Here is a 19,502-nt window from a genome sequence, read left to right on the forward strand (position 1 = left end):
TTAAATGATTTAAAATTTCTGAATTATTCTTATGATTTTCTCTTCTTTGTTGGCTTATTAGCTGTAACTCTTATTTTAGTGATTGCTTTAAGGTTTATAGCTTACATCTTTTAACTTATCATAACCTATCTTCAAGTGATATACAATTTCACATGCTTTTACCTTATAAAAGCATTCCTTCATTTCTTCCCTCCAAACCTTTATGCTATTGTCATACATTTTATGTTGTAAAACTTACACTATATTGCTATCATTTTGTTTAAACAAACAGATTATTTTTTTTAAAGATTTGAATAATAAGAAAACAAATGTTACGTGTTTACCCATGTAGTTACCATTTCTAGTGCTCTTCCTTCTTATTTATTTATTTATTTATTTATTTTGTATTGATTTGAGAGAGAGAGAAGAAACATCAGTTTGTTATTCCAGTTATTTATGTATTCATTGGTTGATTTCTTGTCTGTGCCCTGACTGGAAATCGAACCCCCAGCCTTGGCATATTAGGACAACACTCTAACAAACTGAACTACCCAGCCAGGGCTCTTCTTTCTTTCTTTCCTTTCTTTCCTTTCTTTCCTTTCTTTCCTTTCTTTCCTTTCTTTCCTCTCCTTTCTTTCCTTTCTTTCTTTCTCTCTCTCTCTCTCTCTCTCTCTCTCTCCTCTCTCCCTCCCTCCCTCCCTCCCTCCCTCCCTCCCTCCCTCCCTCCCTTCCTTCCTTCCTTCCTTCCTTCCTTCCTTCTTTCTCTCTTTCTCTTTCTTTCTTTCTCTCTTTCTTTCTTTCTCTCTTTTCCTTCCTTCTTTCCTCCCTTCTCTCTCTCTCTCTCTCTCTCTCTCTCTCTCTCTCTCTCTCTCTCTCTCTATCTCTCTCTTTAAAATCCTCACCTGAGGATATTTTCCCCATTGGGTTTTAGAGAGGAAGGCAGGGAGGGAGGAAGAAAGGGAGAGAGAAACATTAATGTGACAGAGACACATCGATTGCCTCCTGCACTTGCCCCAACCAGGGCAGGGCTTGATCCTGCAACCTAAGTACGTGCCCTTGACTGGGATTCAAACCCAAGACCCTTCAGTGGGCAGGCCAGTGCTCTAACCATTGTACATACCAGCCAGGGCCAGCCTAGGACCTTTCTGATGGTGACATTGCTAAAGCACTGGTAGGAGTATAAAATGGTACAGCCCCTAAAACAGGGATTTTGGGGATAAGTGGACAGATTTACTTTTGGTCCAGTAATCCTACTATTAGGAATCTACACTGAAAATAAACTTCCATAAATGACACATGCATAAAATTATTTATTGCCACATCATTTGTAGCAGCAGAAGATTATAGACAACCCAGATGTCTATCAATAGAGGCCTAATCGTATTACTGGAACTCCCATACAATGGAGTACTGTGCAGTGCTTTACAAACAAGCCATGATTGTGTCCATGTATTCATGTATAATGATGGGAAAAAAGGTGTGGAATGGTTTATAAATGGAGAAACGGGAAATATAGGGTGGATAAAAGTAGGTTTACAATTGTGAGTATAGGAAACACAGAGCTTATACTTGTATTATTATTTATTAATGTATTATTTTCCATATAAACAACTGTGTAAACCTACTTTTACCTCACCCTGTGTGTACTTACTTGCTTATTTTGCTAAAAGAAATATTAGAAGGATAAAACAGACATTAATAAAAATGATTACTTGGGATGAGGAATAAAAGCCAGGCCTTTCTGAGTACCTCTTTATAGAGTTTTGACTTTTAAACCATTGATACTTTATTCAGATTATTCAGATTGAAAAAAATAAAAGAGGGAAATAAAAGCAAACAGTTCAGTTTGAAATCATGAAATAAATGAACTTAATTTTTAAATTATTTTTTCTTTTTAAAAATGAACTTGATTTTTTTTTTTTTTTTTTTTTTTTACAGAGAGGAAGGGTGAGGGATAGAGAGTTAGAAACATCGATGAGAGAGAGACATCGATCAGCTGCCTCCAGCACACCCGCCACTGGGGATGTGCCTGCAACCAAGGTACATGACCTTGGCCAGAATCGAACCTCGGACCCTTCAGTCCGCAGGCCGACGCTCTATCCACTGAGCCAAACCGGTTGGGGCAAAAATGAACTTGATTTTATACTATCACTACACACAGGAAAGAATTATTTCAAATGACTTTTGAACATAGTACTCCTTAGTGGGATATAGTTTAAAGCCAAGCCAAATAAATTTAAAAGTTGCAAAGAAATCTTAAACTAGTATGCAGTTTTTAAACTATTTTATGTATATTTTAGGAAAAAACAAATAAGTAAATTAATTAGGAACTAAGATTTTCATTGTAAAAACAAAGAGATACAAATATGATACCAAATAAATTATTTAAAAACCTCTATAGAGATACATCACAGACTAAATAACTCTGAGTGCCATAGAGGAGATTCCTGTTCATTCTTTAGGTAGCATTAAGGAAAGAGCTAAAGATACTTCAAACTATAAACATATGGATACACTTAAAATGAACAAAGGTCTGGAAAAAATGTGTAATGTGCAGTGTTAATGATAAATAATTTGAATTTTAGCATTTTAGTGTTTTTAGGACTTTTGTGCAATTCTAAAGTTGTATTAGTGTTTACATTTTATAACTAAACTTTGTTTTTATGAAAATGATATTAAGCCGAAACCGGTTTGGCTTAGTGGATAGAGCGTTGGCCTGCGGACTGAAAGGTCCCAGGTTCGATTCCGGTCAAGGGCATGTACCTTGGTTGCGGGCACATCCCCAGTAGGAGATGTGCAGGAGGCAGCTGATCGATGTTTCTCTCTTATCGATGTTTCTAACTCTCTATCTCTCTCCCTTCCTCTCTGTAAAAAATCAATAAAATATATTTAAAAAAGAAAAAAGAAAATGATATTAAGATGAATAGTCAACTGGCGATAAAACTTATGTACAAAATGTTTAAAGTATATTTATTCATTGTTTTTTCTTTTATTCTAGTTACTCTTTCTGGAAATGGAGAAAATGGTAAGACACTTTTAGTCTCAGTTTAAGTAGACTTCTTATGGTATCATAATTGCAACCTTCCTACTTTTTATTTAGTGATGACTATTTGTGCTTTTATTTTTAGAAAGACAATATATATTTTAAGCTTAAGTAACTAAAATGAGATGTAATACTGGGTTTATTTCTATACATTCAATATATTCTTTTTTAAAAAAATATATGTTTATTGATTTCAGAGAGGAAGAGAGAGGGAGAGAGAGATAGAAACATCAATGATGAGAGCATCATTGATTGGCTGCTTCCTGCACACCCTCTATTGGGGATTGGGCCCACAACATGGGCATGTGCCCTTGACCGGAATCGAACCTGGGACCCTTCAGTCCAGAGGCCATCGATCTATCCACTGAGCCAAACCGGCTAGGGCTCAATATATTCTTCTTTGCACTATTAGTTAGTTGTTATTTTGTAAGGCACCTAGTACCCAAACTTCTTTGGTATACTTATATATATATTTCTGCCTTGTATAGACTTTAGAATTCTATAGTAATAGTTTAGATATTTAATATCAGTTTTAGCTAGGGTGGAGGAAGGAATTTTATTTTTTTTTGTTTGTGCATTTGTTAAAAATAGCACTGACAATTAGTTAAATAGGCAGACTGTAAAAATGAAGATTGCTTGTTCATTTTGAAAGGGAATTAAAGTTTTTATAATGACTAGTCAATGACAATATTTTGAGAAGAATATTTGCTCAAAATTCACTGAGATAAAATAAATTTTTCTACCTATTGAGATCAAATTTCAAAATTAAAATTTGATTTGAGATATGGAAATCCAGAGGATTTCTAGAACAGTTGAATAGTTAGAAATTAATATTTATCCTTATTACTGGAAATAATTAGGCATTCATGTAAATCTCAAGTTACCTTTGAATCTGGTTTCTCATTAACAGAACAAACTCAATCTTGGTAGACATGCTTTTCTTCCTTTAAATCAGTACTGTTTTCCATATGTTGAATACGCACATACAGAATGCAGAGAATTTCTGAAATTCTTACAACAGAATTTTAAACTTGTATCATTATTTCTTGGGGCTATTTTCCCCATGTCTTCCAAAGAGTGTTTTGATGATGTTTTTTGTTTGCTTATTAGTCTTTAATTCAGTTATAGATGATATTTGAATCAGATATTTTGATTTATAGGTTCAGTTTTTCTTTCAGCTTTGATTTAATTTGCTTAGGTAACTTTTACTTTATATATTTCTTCCAGCATATATATGACCAGAAGTTTGTTATTAGCAATCAAATTGATTCAAACTTACTTAAAAGCAATATTTTTTATTCTTTACATCATATTTTTTAAAGTATGTTTTTATTGATTTCAGAGAGGAAGGGAGAGGGAGAGAGAGAAACATCAATGATGAGAGAGAATCATCTATCGACTGCCTCCTGCACTCCCCCTACTGGGGATCGAGCCCACACCCAGGTATGTGCCCTGACTGGGAACCGAATCATGACCTCCTGGATCATAGGTTGATGCTCAACCACTGAGCTACACTAGCCAGGCTGCATCATAATTTTGATGCTGGAGGGGCAAGTCTCGAGTGGCAACTTGAACCCAGAGCCAAGAGGTTATTTGGGCTTGGAGCAGAAAAGAATTCAAGACTAGAGCCAGAGAAGAGGTTAAAGTGGAAAAGCAGGTTTTATTGAGTAGAGGGGACAAGCAAGAAAAACCACTCTACTGGACTCTCCTCACCAAAGAAGGAAGATAGATCCCAACCATCTCTACAGGTTGACTTACATCTGTTTGTAGTTTCTATGGAAAATTGCTGGTATGGGGAAATAGAGAGTGGGAAAAGGTTGAGATTAACTCTAACCTTTACAAGGTATATTTTGTGGCATTGTGTTTTCCCTTTATGGCAGTGGTTCTCAACCTTCCTAATGCCGCGACCCTTTAATACAGTTCCTCATGTTGTGGTGACCCCCAATTTCATTGTTACAAATTGAACATAATTAAAGCACAGTGATTAATCACAAAACAATATGTAATTATATATGTGTTTTCCGATGGTCTTAGGCGACCCCTGTGAAAGGGTCGTTCGACCCCCAAAGGGGTCGCGACCCACAGGTTGAGAACCACTGCTTTATGGTGTGTGTGTAAATGATAAGGTATGGGTGAGAAGCTGTTAATCTTTGCAGGAATTTTCTTTGTCCAGAGGCTCTTCATGATCTGCTTGCATCTCCAGTCAGCTGAGTTTTGTGTCAGACAGCATGTAGCAGGCCCCTGACTTAACTTTGTTTGACTTTAGTTAATTTATATAGCTCTAATGCCCCTTTCCTATATCAACTTGATAATAATAATGATCTGTTAAGTATTTACTATGTTACCGGCATCATACTGAGAGATTTATTTTACCTGTTTTGTAACTGAGGGTTACAATTTTTAAAAGCAAAAGCCATTTTGTTTTTATTCTTATGGAGAGCTGAAATATTCTGAAAATATGTTAAATGTTTTTTAACATATTTTTGGAGTATATTGTTTTATATTTTGGTCGTAGTGTAAGTAACTAAATGACCAAGTTTAAAGTAATTCTAGGTTACCATTTATTTCAAAGCTATATGATATTCTGTAGATGAGGATTAATAGACTTGATTGAATATCAGGCCAGGCAAAAGTATAAATCAGTGAAGTGAGTTAAGAAGTTGACAGTTGGTATAACAGTAGGAGACTGAGCTCCAGCATGCTTTTCCAAAGGAAAAAAGCAAGTAAAGAAATTGTATTGAATCCACTGGGTAGAACACTGGAGGGAACAGAGATGATACAAAGTACCGATTTTGAGAATCCAGGATTTTCAATGAGGATTACCATCAGTTTTAATGGAAATGAAAATAAGGCAAATTTGAACATAAGAGGAGGTTATGGTATCTGCCCTGGCGCTCAGCACATTTGGTTGTGCCCCAGGGGGTCCAGAAAAAGGGAAGGTACAAGTTACCCAGACACTTCAAGAGTATGTTATCATAGATGCAAAAAGACAGATAGTCTCAGTTAAGGTAAAGTATGACCTTGTCAGTGAATATACAGGCCTAGGACATAACTGCCCACCATAACTGCTTTTAGTTAAAGTTTAATTTCAGACCATCCTTTGTGGTTACTTTAGGTCTCTGAGTTGACAATTTTTTATTTTATTTTTAAAGAAACTTTTTTAAAACCAAAAACATAAGGAAAAATAACCTCAGACCAAAGGAAGAACAGGATTTATTATGTGCCAGGCATTGTCGTGTTTTGCATTTATTATATTAGCTCATAAATATTAAGCAACTAACTTTAATGAATCTAGTGGTTTATTGAAGTCTGAGCAAATTATTTGGGGAGTAGAGTATGAAGGGGTAATGAATTCATAAGGTAATGGAGAAGGTTTTTGTGGAAGAAGTAGTATTTGATCTGAAATTTAAAATGGGTAGAACAAACTTTTAAAAAAATATATTTCTATTGATTTTAGTGAGAGAGGAAGGGAGAGGGATAGAGAGATAAAAACATCGATGAGAGAGAAACACCGATTGGCTGCCTCCTGCACATCTTCTACTGGGGATTGAACCTGAAACCCGGGCATGTGCCCTGACCAGGAATTGAACCAGTGACCACTTGGTTCATGGGTCAACGTTCAACGAGTGAGCCACACAGGTTGGGCATACTTGTGTTTTTTTAGTGGGTTTGTGATGTTGAATTCTAAACTTAGAATTTAAGTACCTGGTAGATAGTTCTTGCTTCTTGTGGAAATCATTCTCACTTCTTCCAAATAGAAAACTACAGAACCCAACAGTGAGTTAATATTTGGAGATAAAGATGTTGTAGTCTTACACTAATTTACTTGGGAAAGAGTTATGACAGAAATTCAAAGTGGCTGAAATTTTTGATTACCCTATGTTGAAAGGAGAATGAAATTTAGGATATCTTTCTGAACAATCCAAGAATTAAATTTTTCTAATGTAATGATTATTTGCTGTGTTATGAACTTCCTTTATTTTCAGTTCATATTTAATGTTCATAGTAATAGAACATTTATTTAATATCCATAGCACTGGATTTAATGTTCATAGTAATGGAATCTGGTTTAAGTCATTGAAAATCTAACTTTTAGAAGAGCTTGAAATGCAACCAGTGAAAGAGGTGTTTCAACTTATATCTTCAGCAACTCAATAAAATCAAATCTCATCTCAGACTAATATTACAGAAACTATAAACCATGCTCTTAAATACAGAATGCACCTTCATATCTGTAATATTACATCATGCAGATAAAGGACTTTATATATTTTATATCTTTAGTGTGTTTTAATTATTTTTTATTAGGTTAAACCTCCTGACCCTAAATATTGTGTTTTAATGTAATGCTTTTTTCTGTTTTCACCAGGATTCAATGAAATATTATTTGTTTTTATTTACCAGGAAAGGCCGTTGTTTACCTTGTGGCTTTTCATCTGTTCTTTGTTATGTTTGTATGGTCCTATTGGATGACAATTTTCACCTCTCCCGCTTCCCCCTCCAAAGAGGTAAATTTAATGTTGGTAAATTGCCAAATGCTATAACTATGGAAATATTTTCCCTGTGTTACCTTTGTTAAAGCTTTATTATATAGTGCATTTGTCTGTTTCCATTCATGGATCCTGCTTGGTAATTCTGCATTGTGGATGACTCATAAGCTTATTCTCAGATACAACTCTACTGACATAGCATAGTTAAAGAGTAATGATGTGTTAAAGTTTGGCTGTACTTATACAGTGGGGCCTTGACTTACGAGTGTCCCAACTAACGAGTTTTTTGAGATACCAGTTGTCTCTCGGCTGACTTTTTGCAATGAGTTGATAGAGTAATTTGAGTTAACGAGCTCCTTAACGAGCTCGGTCTCTGAACGAATTAAACTCGTAAGTGAAGGCCCCACTGTATTCTGCCATGTTATATTTTCTTAAAGACATACTTATGTTACTGGAGTAAAAAAATCTTAAGGGACAGAATGAAGTTAGAAAAGTAGGTTTTGTTTTTAGAAATCTTTTAACATATTTCTCAGGTCTGAATGAGTATGCTACAACTAAAGAGTTGATTTGATTGTGGGAATAAATTGTCTAGGGCAGTGGTTCTTAACCTTCCTAATGCCGCGACCCTTTAATACAGTTCCTCATGTTGTGGTGACCCCCAACCATAAAATTATTTTCGTTGCTACTTCATAACTGTAATTTTGCTACTGTTATGAATCATAATGTAAATATCTGATATGCAGGATGTATTTTCATTGTTACAAATTGAACATAATTAAAGCATAGTGATTAATCACAAAAACAATATGTAATTATATGTGTGTTTTCCGATGGTCTTAGGCGACCCTTGTGAGAGGGTCGTTCGACTGCCAAAGGGGTCGTGACCCATAGATTGAGAACCGCTGGTCTAGGGTATTGCTTGTTACACCTTAATTTGGCTAGTGTTTCTTCTAGTTGAAGGTTCTATCTGGAAAATAATATGAGTGAACGTTTACATAGAGTAAGTTTCAAGACCAGTGTGTCTCTCTTGCCTTGACATTGCCTGAATTCACCTTTACCTGTAATTTAATATAGCTAGATGTTTAATATATTCCCTAGAGTTAGGATCGTCTGAGTTTGGTTTTTCTGCTGTAACATATTACTTAATGAATCTGAGCCTTAGTTTCTCATTGGAAAATGAAGTTAATAATAGTGCCTATCTCTGTAAGATGTTTTTGTGAGAATTAAATGAGATTCACTCATGTAAAGCTTTTGATATAGTACCTGCCACATGATTAGCACTCAGATATTAGCTGATGATGACAATGCAATTATTTCTCTTCATAATTCATTAAATTTATAGACCAGATGTTTAAAATGATCAACTTCCACTTAACTTTTTATAGAATAATATATATGCAGAAAAATATACATACCATAGTGTACACTTGATGAATTTTCACAAACTAAACACACTTGAGTGACCACCACCCAGGTAAGAAGCAGAACATTACCAGCTTCCCGTAGCTTCCCTTTCACTAACCCACTTCATGGGAAGCCACTCCAGTAGCACTGATTAGTTTTGCCTAGTATTTCACGTAGATGGGGTCATACAGGACATATACTTTGTGTGTGGCTTCTTTCATTAACATCCTATTTGTGAGATTTGTTCGTACTGTTGTATACAATTATGGGAAATTCATTCTCATTATTTTGTATTTAGTTGTGGTCTATAACACAATTTATATACCTCCTCTGCTGTTGATGGGTACAGATGTTTGGATAGCTTCTAGTTTAAGGTTACTACAAATAGGACTCTCATAGCCAGTTAGCCTGGAGGTCAAATCACCCCCGGTATTGCCAACAACAATCGAGGCTTAACTACAACAAGACTGCGCACAAAGACCACTAGAGGGTGCACCAAGAAAAGATAAAAAAAATGCGGAGACAAACAGGACGCAAATGTCAGAAATGGAAGATATAGAGCTCAAAACCACACTTTTAAGGTCTCTCAAGAACTGTCTGGAAGCCGCCGATAAATGTAGTGAGATCCTCAAGAAATCTAATGAGACCCTCAATGTTGTGATAAAGAACCAACTAGAAATTAAGCACACACTGACTGAAATAAAGAATATTATACAGACACCCAACAGCAGACCAGAGGAGCGCAAGAATCAAGTCAAAGATTTGAAATGCGAAGAAGCAAAAAACACCCAACAGAGAAAAGCAAAATGAAAAAAGAATCCGAAAATACGAAGATAGTGTAAGGAGCCTCTGGGACAGCTTCAAGCGTACCAACATCAGAATTATAGGGGTGCCAGAAGATGAGAGAGACCAAGATATTGAAAACCTATTTGAAGAAATAATGACAGAAAACTTCCCCTACCTGGTGAAAGAAATAGACTTACAAGTCCAGGAAGCGCAGAGAACCCCAAACAAAAGGAATCCAAAGAGGACCACACCAAGACACATCATAATTAAAATGCCAAGAGCAAAAGACAAAGAGAGAATCTTAAAAGCAGCAAGAGAAAGAAACTCAGTTACCTACAAGGGAATACCCATACGACTGTCAGCTGATTTCTCAACAGAAACTTTGCAGGCCAGAAGGGAGTGGCAAGAAATATTCAAAGTGATGAATGCCAAGAACCTACAACCAAGATTACTTTATCCAGCAAAGCTATCATTCAGAATTGAAGGTCAGATAAAGAGCTTCACGGATAAGAAAAAGCTAAAGGAGTTCATCACCACCAAACCAGTATTATATGAAATGCTGAAGGGTATCCTTTAAGAAGAGGAAGAAGAAGAAAAAGGTAAAGATACAAATTATGAACAACAAACATGCATCTATCAACAAGTGAATCTAAGAATCAAGTGAATAAATAATCTGGTGATCATAATAGAATCAGGGACATAGAAAGGGAATGGACTGACTATTCTTGTGGGGGAAGGGGGTGTGGGAGATGCGGGAAGAGACTGGACAAAAATCGTGCACCTCTGGATGAGGACAGTGGGTGGGGAGTGAGGGCGGAGGGTGGGGCGGGAACTGGGAGGAGGGGAGTTATGGGGGGAAAAAAGAGGAACAAATGTAATAATCTGAACAATAAAGATTTAATTTAAAAAAAAAAGGTTACTACAAATAGTGCTGCTGTGAACATTCTAGTGCATGGACAAATGCATATACATACATACATATGTGCATACATATATAGTTCTTTTGGGTAGATGCATAGGAATAGCATTGCTGGATCATAAGTTATATATACATTCGTCATTAGTGGATAATGCCAATTTTTTTTGTCCATTTTCTTATTGTGTGCTTTTGTTTTAAGAGGTATTATAAAACATTAATAAAACAGTGTTTCTTCAAGTACATTCTTCAGACATTGGTAATAGTCAACCCTTAAATTTATGCCATCCATATCTAAATCTCTTAAGTTGAGAAAAGGGCCTGATTTTATTTAATCAATCACTTGTCATGATGGCTGTTGAAACATAGCATGCATGAGAATTTAGTTCTCATTATGGAAAATAAAAATTAGAATGAGAAAAAGCAATTGGTAATACTTTTAAGAAGCAGTATAGTATAGAGGTTAAGAACTCAGACTAGCTCCAGACTGACCAGGTTCAACTCTTATCTCTGCTACTGAGCAGTTGTGTGATGGCAGAGACTTTACTTAGCTGTCTGTAGCTCAGACCTCTCCCCTGTAAAGTGAGGATGACAGTACTATATACCTATGGGATTCTTTTAAGGGTTGAATCAAGTAATATATGTGATTAATAAATGTATAGTAATATATACTGAATGGCCAGATTATTATGACCCCCTGACGTTTGCAGGCAAATTAGCTATAATTTCGCGCTCAAGTTACTAGAGGGCCAGACCATTATAAACGTCAGAAAAGCACAACATACCTAAGTATTGTTGCTGATCAAGTTCATCCTATCATGTTGATGGTGTCTCCCAATGGAGATGGCTTCTTCCAACAAGACAACGCGCCATGCCACAGTGCTCGTATTGTGCAGGAGTGCTTTCAAGAACAGGAGGGAGACTTTACCTTGCTTGGGTGGCCCCACAATCACCAGATCTCAATCCAATTGATCATTTGTGGGATGAAGTTCAAAGAGCCATCAGGCAGCTGGTTCCACAACCATCAAATCTCACAGAACTGGACAGTGCTGTTCATCAGGCATGGTGTCAGATTCCTCACATCACCTTTCAACATCTCATGGAGTCAGTGCCAAGAAGAATCGCCACAGTATTGAAGGCAAAAGGTGGCCCAACGAAGTACTGCTGGGGTGGTCATAATAATCTGACCGGTCATAATAATATGGCCACTCAGTGTATAATTAATACTATACTAGTAAAGTGCTTCCAAGAATGCCTAGGACACAATAAGTGTCATCTAAATGCCATTATCTTCTTTTCTATTGGTTGTTTTTGGCACCCATTTAGCCTTCTGGCCAGGGCTTAAGCTTTTATATCCACTTCTTCCCTATTCCCACAAGTTTAACTGCCTGTCCAATTATGCATCCAGTGTCCCTGCTTTGCACATCTTGCCTTCCTTGTCATGACTCTATTATCTAGTATTGTAATTGGTGTTTTACTTGTTTGTATTACCCTATGGGTGCAATGTGCAAAAAAAAACCCCAACAGAAACGAAGATAATGGCATTTAGATGGCACTTACTGTGTCCTTAGCATTCTTGGAAGTACTTTATAGTATTAACTAGTAGCCCGGTGCACGAAGTTCGTACACATGAAAAGGGAATTAATTGCCCTAACTGTTTTGGCTTAGTGGATAGAGCATCGGCCTTTGGACTCAAGGGTCCCGGGTTCAATTCCGGTCAAGGGCATATTCCTTGGTTGCGGGCACATCCCCAGTGGGGAGTATGCAGGAGGCAGCTTATCGATGTTTCTCTCTAATCGATGTTTCTAACTATCCCTCTTTCTTCCTCTCTGTAAAAAATCAATAAAATATATATATTTTTAAAAAGGGAATGAATTAGCGGAGATATTTTAATATTGCTATTTGCCCTTTCTCTATAATAGAAGTGTGAGAGATGAAATTAGTAAAATGTGTATGAAAATAATATATAAATTTATTAATAAACAGTAACAAAAGGATATAACAACAGAGGCATGATATAAAAACGACAAAAACATGATATAAAAACAACAGTGATGCAAACAATGACTGATAAAGTGATTAAACTTATTCTAATATCTCCCTGTACACCACATTAAGAGAGAAAACACTTTCAGAGTGCTTGACTAATTTCCCTTGTGATGAAGTACTTAGAACTTTAACTGTAACATCACATGCTCTTCAAACTCGAGAGAAAGCAACATATAACTGACCATATGCAAAAACGGGTTCAGGTAGGAATATGCCTACTTTGTCCAGAGTTTGTCCTTGTGATTTATCAGTAGTCATCACAAATGCTGGCATCGTGGGAAATGGTCGTCGAATCAATTTAAATGGGACGCCAGAGTCAGATGGAGACAAATTAATTCTTGGAATCAGAACAGCCTCTCCCTCTGCAGATTTTGTTAATACTTCAGCTTCGATAATGTTAGGTCATAATCTTTCAATAATAAATCTGGTACCATTACAAAGACCCCATTTACTATTGAGACTTCTCAATAGCATGATGATTGCACCCACTTTCAATTTTAATTTATGACACGGCATTCCCAAAGGAGTAATACTATTAAGAAATTCGATGGGAAAATTTTTCTTTTCAGCATCATCTGTGGAATCAATGGAATCATCACTCACATATGTGTGAAAATCTCCATCGAGTATATCCAAATTCTTTTCATTTAATTTTTGAACATGCTCATTTTTTGGACAAAGAATTGCACGTTTAGGTATATTTTTAATATTATCTCTAGCAGTGGTTCTCAACCTTGGCTGCACATTAGAATCACCTGGGAATCTTTTTAAAATCCTGATTCCTGGGCCTCATCCTCCGGAAATTGTTTCTTTGTTATGGGGTGGGGCCACAACATCAGTAACAAAGAAACAGAATTAAAATTTTATTGTGGGGAGCTGCTACAGTGTTTTGGACAGGTTCAAGCCTTGGACTGATGAGAGGGCATAGTCCCCTCATTGCCACGTGCAAGTCCCAGCTTGGAGGGCAGGGTCCTCCCAGCACAATTATAGCCAACAGCTGTAGTTGTAAGCTTCAACCTATGGTCCGAACATGTGGCCCCACGTGCCTGAGTGATGTAGGCTTGATAGAGTTCAGATGCATGTAGTTGAGTAGGACTGAAACCCAGGAGAATGTTGTAAACATCTTGGTCACACCCTTACTTTGCCTCGTGCATCTGCTATAAAATTCGGGCATGTCTCTCAGAGAAGCAGTGTCCCACTGAGACCCGGCTTTCATTCTCTTGTCTGTCTTTTCTTTTTTTTTTTTTTTTCTTTTTTTATATATTTTATTGATTTTTCACAGAGAGGAAAGGAGAGAGATAGAGAGCCAGAAACATCGATGAGAGAGAAACATCGATCAGCTGCCTCCTGCACACCTCCCACTGGGGATGTGCCCGCAACCCAGGCACATGCCCTTGACCGGAATCGAACCCGGGACCCTTCAGTCCGCAGGCCGACGCTCCATCCACTGAGCCAAACCGGTTTTGGCACTTGTCTGTCTTTTCTAAGCCTTTCAGCCGCCCCCACTCAGGTTCACCCTTGGCTGTGCTGGTGTGGCACACTTTAGAAAGATAATGCCTCCACACTCCCAGGGCGGGTTCCTGCCTCAAACCCCGCCCTTACAGGAAACAGCTCTGGGAAACAGCTTGGGGGAGGGCACAGCTGTTGCCAAGACAACCCCTGCAGGACTGACTTCCTTCCGCTTGATCGTGGTGGTTCTGGACGTGATGAACATCACCCAGGGTTTTTATAAAAGTAGGTTATATATTACTATACATTTATTAATCACATATATTAACGTTCAGCTTTTTGAGGACGGGGTCATTTCCCCACTTTTACCGCATAGTGGGTGTTCAGTAAGTACTAAATGATTGAATTATTAAATCATTAAGGGCCAGCTAAGCTGCCTTAACAACCAAAGACAGGAACTTAAGGTTCTCTTTCTAAATAAGAGTAGTGTGCTGACTGAGATACTGTATAAGTAATTACCAAGCTGTAAGAGCTAATGTAACTGTGCTCAAAGGGCTCTTCAAGCTCAGAGGTTAGAGCAACAATTAGAGATCAAAATCTAGAGTAATTGATTGGGTCTAAAAAAGCAAAAATACATTTTTAGGTTAACTAAGTATTTTTTCAGTCAGTCAGCATGAACTTACTGAGTATTTACTGTTTGTAAGACTGGTAGCAATGGGAATAAAAAAAGAGTTAGGGGCTTTACATTTAAAAGGAAAGATAGATGATAAGTAAACAAATAATTATAAATTGTGATAAATTTTAAAAAAGGAACATGATGTGGTAGAGCATAACAATAAAAGCTATTAGAAAAAAAGCTGTTTTAGATAGTATTATCAAAGAAGTCTTCTCTGAAGAAGTGCCATTTAAGCAGAGACCTTTATGAGTATCTCTTTCACTAAAGTATAAGGTTCTTGAAGGAAGAATCTTTGTGTTTTTAAAAAAATATATTTTATTGATTTTAGCCGGAACCGGTTTGGCTCAGTGGATAGAGCGTCGGCCTGCGGACTGAAAGGTCCCAGGTTCGATTCCGGTCAAAGGCATGTACCTGGGTTGCGGGCACATCCCCAGTGGGAGATGTGCAGGAGGCAGCTGATCGATGTTTCTCTCTCATCAATGTTTCTAACTCTCTATCTCTCTCCCTTCCTCTCTGTAAAAAATCAATAAAATATATTTAAAAATATATATATATATTTTATTGATTTCAGAGAGGAAGGGAGAGGGAAGGAGAGATAGAAACATCAATGATGAGAGAGAATCATTGATCAGCTACCTCCTGCATGCCCCACACTGGGGATTGAGCCTGCAACCCGGCATGTGCCCTGACCAGGAATCCAGTCATGACCTCCTGGTTCATAGGTCGATGATCAACTGCTGAGCCACGCCAGCCAGGCAAGAATCTTCATTGTTTATTGCTGTGTCCTCATTAGCTACAGTCAGACCTAGTGTATAATGGACAGATTACTAAATACTAGAATGAATGAATGAATGAATGAATGGTGAGGAGGAGGCAGCATATGAAGAGCTGGTAGGTATCCTGCTGTGTATGACTAAGTGGTTAGAGTGTCAGTCTGTGCACTGAAGGGTGGTAGGTTTGATTTCCATATCTGAGTTGCAGGTTCAATCCCTGGCCCTGGTCAGAGCGCATGTGGGAGGCAACCAATCAGTGTCTCTCCCACATTGATGTTTCCCTCCCTCCCTCCCCCCTCTCTCAAAATCAATGGAAAAAATATCCTCAGGTGAGGATTAACAACAACAAAAAGAGCTGGTAGGCAACTTTGTTTCTGTTCATCTTTTTAAAAAGAAAATATCTTTCCATCACTTCTTTGGCAACACTTCAGAGTTTGTCAGCTACAAAACGAAGTTCCTTCTCATTTGCATGGTATACAAAATGCTTCCTAACTAAAATCTTACCAACTTCATCTCCATTGCTTCATCCTGGAACTCTGTACTCAAGTAATATATTACCCTGAGCACACTATTGTCACATCTTTGTGCTTCTATACCTTGTTCTTTTTGCCAGGATTCTCTTTCTCTGTCTTCTGGAAAGATTCCTGTTAATCTTTCAAAACCCAGGTTAGATACCACTTCTTCCAGGAAACTTTCATTGACAGCTCCCACCCCCAAAGGAGCTTTTAGCTTACCTTGTAAAGTTAATGTTGTATTTGTTATGCTGATTTGTAATTTGCAGTTCTCTGTTTACATGGATAACATTTCTACTAGACTTGCCTTAGCTGGTTTGGCTCAGTGGCTAGAGCATTGGCCTGCAGACCAAAGGGTCCCAGATTCGATTCTGGTCAAGGGCACATACCTGGTGTATATTTTTAGTCTTTGAACCCTTAATAACTGGGACAGTGCCACGCTCTTTCTTGGTATTTAATGTATATTTAAATTAAAACTGTCTGAACACCGAACCTAAAATGATATTTCATAGTTTGAATTATGTTCAGTGGTTTTTAATGGAAAATAGACTTCTAGTAATAATTTCAAAACACTAATTCGTTTTAAATTTTGTTTTATTCCATTCCTCATCTAAAATTTGGGCATTTCTTGAGATTTTCATTTGGTTTTAGTTTTCATAATTTATAACCTTAAGGAAAAATAATTATGTTAAGGCCTGGAATACTATGATAGGCTACAGATAAGACAGCCCAGGGAAATTTGTTCAGATTTCACAAGGAAACTAAAATTTGGTTAGAACATCTATCCAGATACGTATTTTAAGGTCATGTTACCGGCATTGGAGTTTTTGGGTTCCCCAAGATAGAAATCAAGAAGAACCCCCAGAGAAACTTCCAGACAGGTTTTTAAAAAATAGCTTTTTATTTTTAGATTATAGTTGATGTACAATAGCATATTAGTTTAAGGCAAGCATGTCAAAGTCGCGGCCCATATGCCTCATTCATTTGGCCCATGTTAGCCTTTGAGTTTGACATGCTTGGTTCAAGGTGTATAGCCCAGTGATTAGACATTTATATAACTAATAAATCTAGTTACTCACCTGGCACCATACATAGTTATTACAGTTTTATTTACTATACTAGAGGCCTGGTGCACAAGAATCGTGCATTAGTAGGGTCCCTAGACCTGGCCGGCAATCAGGGCTGATCTGTGGGGCAGCTGGCGGGGCTATTGGTGTCCCCGCTTGCACCCACCTTGGCCTGATGCCACCCACTCGCTGATCACCCCCACTCACACCCGCCTTGGCCTGGCACTGCCCGCTCACCTGCTCCACCATCCCTCCACAGTCCAGCTCTCATCGGGACCCATTGGGGCCGGCAGCACCTCCACTGCCTCGCGCTGCCAGCTTCACGTTGTTGACGCCCGCCATGTTCCATGCCGCCCCCTGGTGGTCAGCGCATATCTAACTCCCGGTCCGTCAAACTCCTGCCCATGGGGACAACTTGCATATTAGCCTTTTATTATACAGGATTCCCTATGCTGTACTTTACATCCCTGTGACTATTCTGTAACTACCATTTTGTACATTTTAATCCTTTACCTTTTTTACCAATTCCCTCAACCCTCCTCCCTACTGGCAGTCACCAAAATATTCTCTGTATGTGTGACTTTGTTTCTGTTCTTCTTGTTCATTTAACTTGTTTTTTTAGATTCCACATATAAGGGAAATCATATGGCATTTGTCTTTCTCTGTCTGACTTTTTTCACTCAGCACAATTTCCTCTAGGTCCATCCATGTTGTTGCAGATGACTGGATTTCATTCTTTATTATGGCTGAGTCATATTTCATTGTATATATGCATCACTTCTTTATTCATTCATCTTTTTTTATGTTTTCCATCCATGTTGTTGCAGATGACTGGATTTCATTCTTTATTATGGCTGAGTCATATTTCATTGTATATATGCATCACTTCTTTATTCATTCATCTTTTTTTATGTTTTTATTGATTTAAGAGAGAGGAAGGAAGAGGGAGAGATAGAAATATTAATAATGAGAATCATCTATCAGCTATACCCTACATGCCCCCTACTGGGGATCGAGCCCCCAACTCAGGAATAGAATCATGTGCCCTGACCAGGAATAGAACCATGACTTCTTGATTTATGGGTCAACCCTCAACCACTGAGTTACACCGACAGTGCTCCATTCATCTATTGATGGACACTTAGGTTGTTTCCATATCTTGGTTATTGTAAATAATGCTACAGCGAACATATGGATGTACAGTATATGTTGTTGTTATTAATCCTCACGGGAGGACATGCTTAAAGAGAGAAAGGGTGAGGGAGAGAGAGAGAGAGAAACATCTATCAGTTGTGTTCTGCATATACCCCAATCAGGGATTGAACTCACTACCCAGGTATGTGCCCTGACTGGGAATCAACCAACAACCACTCGGTTCATAACCAACTGAGCCACTCTGGCAGGGCTATATAATGGGTGTACCAGTTAATCAGATTTTTTTCAATAGATGGAGTTATACATATGTTGATATATATGCGATTTGATACGTATGCTATTTTGTTGTATTGACAACAAGCTTCAAAACTTTACCTGTCAAATTTTCTGAAGGTGTTAACATCATAGAGATTTTTACACTTAAAAATGTCAAATTTTGTGCCCCCAAAAAAGAGCATTTGCTGGAAGTTTTAATTCATTATTTTGAAGAAAACTGCTGCTGAATACTTTGGGAAGCTTATGGTGAACATGCTCCATCTCAAGATACTTGTGAATGCTGGTTTAAACGCTTTAAAAGTGATGAGTTCGATGTGAAAGACAAAGAACATCCAGGTCAACCGAAAAAGTTTGAAGACCAATAATTATAAACATTATTGGATGAAGATGCGTGTCAAACTCAAAAACAACTTGCAGAAAGATTAGACGTTGCTCAGCAAACAATTTCCAATTTATAAGCAATGGGAAAGATTTAAAAGGAAGGAAAATGGGTCCCACATCAACTGAACGAAAGACAAATGGAAATCCGAAACCAGTAAAATGTTGCTTCAATGGCACAAAAGAAAGTCTTTTTTGGGTCGAATTGTGACTGACAATGAAAAGTAGATTTATTTTGAGAATCCCAAATCCACAAAATCATGGGTTGATCCAGGTCAACCAACAACATCGACTGCAAGGCCAAATCGCTTTGGAAAGAAGACAATGCTCTGCGTTTGGTGGGATCAGGAAGGTGTGGTGTATTATGAGCTTCTAAAACCAGGTGAACCTGTTAATACTGATTGCTACCGACAACAAATAATCAATTCGAACCACACTTTGATTGTGAAACGACCAGAATGGGCCAGAAGACATGGCAAAGTAATTTTCCTTCATGATGACGCACCATCACACACTTCAAAACCAGTTAAAGACATATTAAAAGATCTT

At 37.6% G+C, this 19,502-nt stretch overlaps 1 protein-coding gene across 23 annotated transcripts in view; it reads left to right on the forward strand.

Annotated features, from left to right (window-relative positions):
- Positions 1–19,502, forward strand: part of ZDHHC20 (zinc finger DHHC-type palmitoyltransferase 20) — a 99,013-nt gene that overhangs the window by 4,941 nt on the left and 74,570 nt on the right. For 17 of the 23 annotated variants that reach the window (XM_036297465.1, XM_036297449.1, XM_036297461.1 and 14 more), the window contains exons 2-3: positions 2,978–3,004; positions 7,427–7,530. The exons of 1 other annotated variant lie outside the window; for it this stretch is intronic. In XM_036297465.1, the coding sequence (XP_036153358.1) occupies positions 2,978–3,004; positions 7,427–7,530 (131 nt within the window). Of the gene's footprint in view, positions 1–2,977; positions 3,005–4,500; positions 4,771–7,426; positions 7,531–19,502 lie in introns of those variants that run through there. 5 more of the 23 variants (XM_036297454.1, XM_036297458.1, XM_036297453.1 and 2 more) reach the window with 4 other exon arrangements.

This window comes from Myotis myotis, unplaced genomic scaffold (genome assembly GCF_014108235.1).
Source record: "Myotis myotis isolate mMyoMyo1 unplaced genomic scaffold, mMyoMyo1.p scaffold_m19_p_3, whole genome shotgun sequence".
In the NCBI taxonomy this organism is placed as follows: Eukaryota; Metazoa; Chordata; class Mammalia; order Chiroptera; family Vespertilionidae; genus Myotis; species Myotis myotis.